The sequence below is a fragment of the Nuphar pumila genome, chromosome 14, assembly GCF_984573655.1.
Source record: "Nuphar pumila chromosome 14, dmNupPumi1.hap1.1, whole genome shotgun sequence".
Lineage (NCBI taxonomy): Eukaryota > Viridiplantae > Streptophyta > Magnoliopsida > Nymphaeales > Nymphaeaceae > Nuphar > Nuphar pumila.
In genome coordinates, this window is record NC_143262.1 from 16333037 (window position 1) to 16336458 (window position 3422).

General features: G+C 36.8%; 1 protein-coding gene across 1 annotated transcript; it reads right to left on the minus strand.

The window, feature by feature from the left end:
• Window positions 1-1008: 1008 nt before the first annotated feature.
• On the minus strand, window positions 1009-2696 carry LOC149816504 (kinesin-like protein KIN-14B). The gene is made up of 3 exons (XM_089987850.1): window positions 2368-2696; window positions 2112-2270; window positions 1009-1689 (listed from the first exon to the last, which is right to left on the minus strand). The coding sequence occupies exons 2-3, from the start codon at window positions 2181-2183 to the stop codon at window positions 1231-1233; spliced, it is 531 nt and encodes a 176-aa protein (XP_089843976.1). The 5' UTR covers window positions 2184-2270; window positions 2368-2696; the 3' UTR covers window positions 1009-1230.
• Window positions 2697-3422: the final 726 nt, after the last annotated feature.

Here is a 3422-nt window from a genome sequence, read left to right on the forward strand (position 1 = left end):
TTTCAATGTACTGATGGATGGTGTGGATTCTTGATATCAGTCAAGAGCTGAGTGTAGAATTCAGTAATAAAATATAAATTGTGTGTTAAACTATAACTGTAGACTCACTTGACCTTAAAAAATTTTACTTGTTTGCAGTATTCGCAGGCAACGATAATAAAAAAAGAAACTTAAATTATGTGCATTTAATAGGGACATGCATATGAAAGGAAAACTCTGATAAAATATAATAATTTATTCATGCATGTGCACTAAAATTATATATATTCCTGTTATGCGTTAGATCATGCATATTTACTTATTCTCTTGTGATATATTGAAATTTGCATGATATGTGCTTTCTATTGCATGATACCTACCTTTATTGCTTAATTGATATTTCCTATTAATAATACTTATTTTCTTTTGTTTAGCAATTGATCTTTATTGCTTAAATGATTATTTAAATTATGAATTTATCATAATTGCATTCTTCTAAAATATTAAATAAATTTTACTTGCATTCTTTTGACTTATTTGTTTCATTAGAGTGATTCTACATAAAATTCTTTGAATTCTGATTGTATTTTTTATATAGTCTCTGCGGCCCAGTAAAAAAACTTGTTTTGCGATGAGTTACGCGGGCTATACGACTATTTAACAGACTTTTCTCGAGACAACGTAGTTCTATATTTTTGCTTTATTAATAATTTTTTTTCACGTTTTCAGACTATATGAATTCAATTAATAAAGTTGGTTTGATTTGAAAGATGGATATAAGATTCCTTGTGGTGGTGGTTGTGTTTAAACTATAAAGGCCCCGAGTTTCTAAGAATGTTTCTGCAATTGTTAAAAAAAAAATGCCATTTTTTCATAGATATGAGTTGAGGTCGTTATATTATCATTTTAATATCTTTATTCAAAAAAAGGATGAGAGCCTAGGCAGTGCCAGCTGACATTGAGAGAGAGAGAGATTCTTGCTGCAAGGACACATTTATGCAGGACAGCTCAAGTTTTACAGGCTTTCACTACAGGAAAAAACATGCCTCAGGGGCTTCCTTGATAAAAATGGCATGTACAAAGCACAATTACAAGATGATGGCATCACCAACCGACTGCAGTCCCTGCAATACATTAAACGATACAAAGATATAGTGGCTTGAGACAGCCCACGGTACATGGAAGGCTATTGACCAGATGCTTTTAACAAGAAAATTGGCTTGATATTTACAGGAAGCACTTTAGCTTTCATTATTTTACATCTTTCAATACACCACCTTTTTCAAGTTCGACGACCAAATTTCTCAAAGAGGGAACCTTCATTGCCAATGTTATGTATAATCTAGAGTATCGAGCTCGAGTTCCATCTGCAGTCCTTGCCAAAGCCAACAAACTTATAGCTTCTGGAAGTTGGTCAAAAAGTTGCTTCATCTCCTCCAAACTCATGTCTGTGAGCACAGATGGCCTGGGAACAACCCTAATGATCTCATTGCCATTTGGACTGCCCTGCACTTTGGCGTCTGCCTTGCCAACCAGCTCAGAGCTAGAGTTAGCACCACATTTGATGATAAAAGGTGTTGTTGAGCCAGTGTTAAACTGCAAGACGTTCCACTGTGTCACATTGCTCTCCATGCCCAAAACAGCATTTTCAGATTGCTGAACACAGGCTTTCGCATCTTCATGCACATGGCCATCTTGTTCTGCAATGGACTGCACATTCAAGGACATATTGATTAAGCAAAACCACATTATCTACTTACATGAGCAAAACATAAGCAATGCGATTTAGTTTTACCTGATCTCTTATCAATAAATGAGTTGGAAAGGAAGAATTTGGGAGCCATTCTAGGAAACCACTTTTTTAAATCAATGGAGGTGCTTTCTTTTTATGCATCAACATAATACTCAAGTTTTGATTAATCAAATTAGCTAGTGAAGGCGTTAAATTCATCATGTATTCTTCAAAAGAACCTTCAGAAGGCCACACGAACATTATTTTCAACCATGAATTCATGCAATTAAGGATAATTGATTAGAACTCATTTTGCACTGCCAACGAATTGCCAGATCCATCTTTGATTGAACAAATCAAATTTCATCTCGGAGCAAATGAAACCACTAACAGAATATACCTCAACAGTGATGCGTGTATCTGCAATATGCCTTAAGGCACAGGGTTGATCAATGTCAAGAAGTGAAGGCATCTGCTCTGAAAGCTCATCTAAAGAGGCCAATAGTGCTTTTTTCTTGCTCTTTGGTAGTGGATTTTGAGAAGCTCGACCTATTATATCCTGTGACATTAAAGAAATTGAATGCAAACTATTGATTAGCAAATTGCTCCAGATAGGTGCAAAACTAACTGAGATGATAAGAGTATCAGATGGAAACCTTGATTTGTTTCAAAATTCCATCTAGTGATATTAGTGAAGCCAACCGTGCATCTTCTGCCGCAGTAGAAGGATTTCGAATAGGTGAACAGCCTTCTTCTTTTGATAATAAGGCAGAGTCGTTTTGCAATTGTTGCAGAATCTGACATTAAAGGAAGAAATGAAAGCACGTCATCTAGAGTCTGAGTATCTCCTACAATTCTAATCAGTTCTAGAGAAAACCCTTCTATGGAATGGAGTAGATATGAAAAAGGCAAATTCCTTTAGGTACACAGAAAACAATCACAGGCAATCAAGAGAGGAATCAGTAATCATCTCCAATGCACTTAAGTTTTTCCTCAAAAAACCACCATGGTTTGTGATCAAAAGATCAAAAAACCCATTGGGCGTGATGCAGCCCCACTCAGAAAATGACTGGAGATTTAACAAAGATGATGATGATGATAACTCACAAAGGCATCTCATGATTACTCTTCATCTATCAAGCCACTCAAGCAAAATTATCAGTAAATTATAAATCCTGACATCCAATTCCGACAAGGGACAGTTCTGTCACAGCTTCAGATGAATTCATAATTTCAACCAAAAAGGATGCAAATTGTAATAACCGCAATTTTTATCTTTAAAAATGTTAGTATTTTAGGCGTAAAATGGGCGAATCTGGGCACGGATCTAAGTTTCGGATCCAGAACCCATATTATACAAGATAAACCTATTTAAATATTAAAATACCTAAATAAGAAAATAAATAAAATAAATATATAAGTGGGTTTTGGATCCAATTATGAATCCAAATTTTTTTTATAAGACCCAGATCCAACATGTGGTTGGATCCCGAGTGCGGGTCGCGGGTCAAACTCGGACCCGGCCCACACCCTGTAAAAAGGATACAAGAGGGGGGGGGGGGGGGGCGATAAGAGGGCTGCCCGATAAAAATGAAGGGGAAACCCCCCCGATAAGTCGCAGGTTAGGGTTCTTTTGAACCCTAACATTTTGAGAGTGGGGGTGTGGGGTGGGGGTGGGGGGGGGGGGAAGCCGTAGCCGCCGGGCTTCCTT

Coding starts and splice junctions, on each gene's coding strand:
- LOC149816504 (XM_089987850.1), bottom strand. CDS start 2,183: ATGCCTTCACTTCTTGACATTGATCAACCCTGTGCCTTAAGGCATATT. Junction 1,690..2,111: donor ATACACGCATCACTGTTGAG/GTATATTCTGTT, acceptor TTGAATGTGCAG/TCCATTGCAGAACAAGATGG.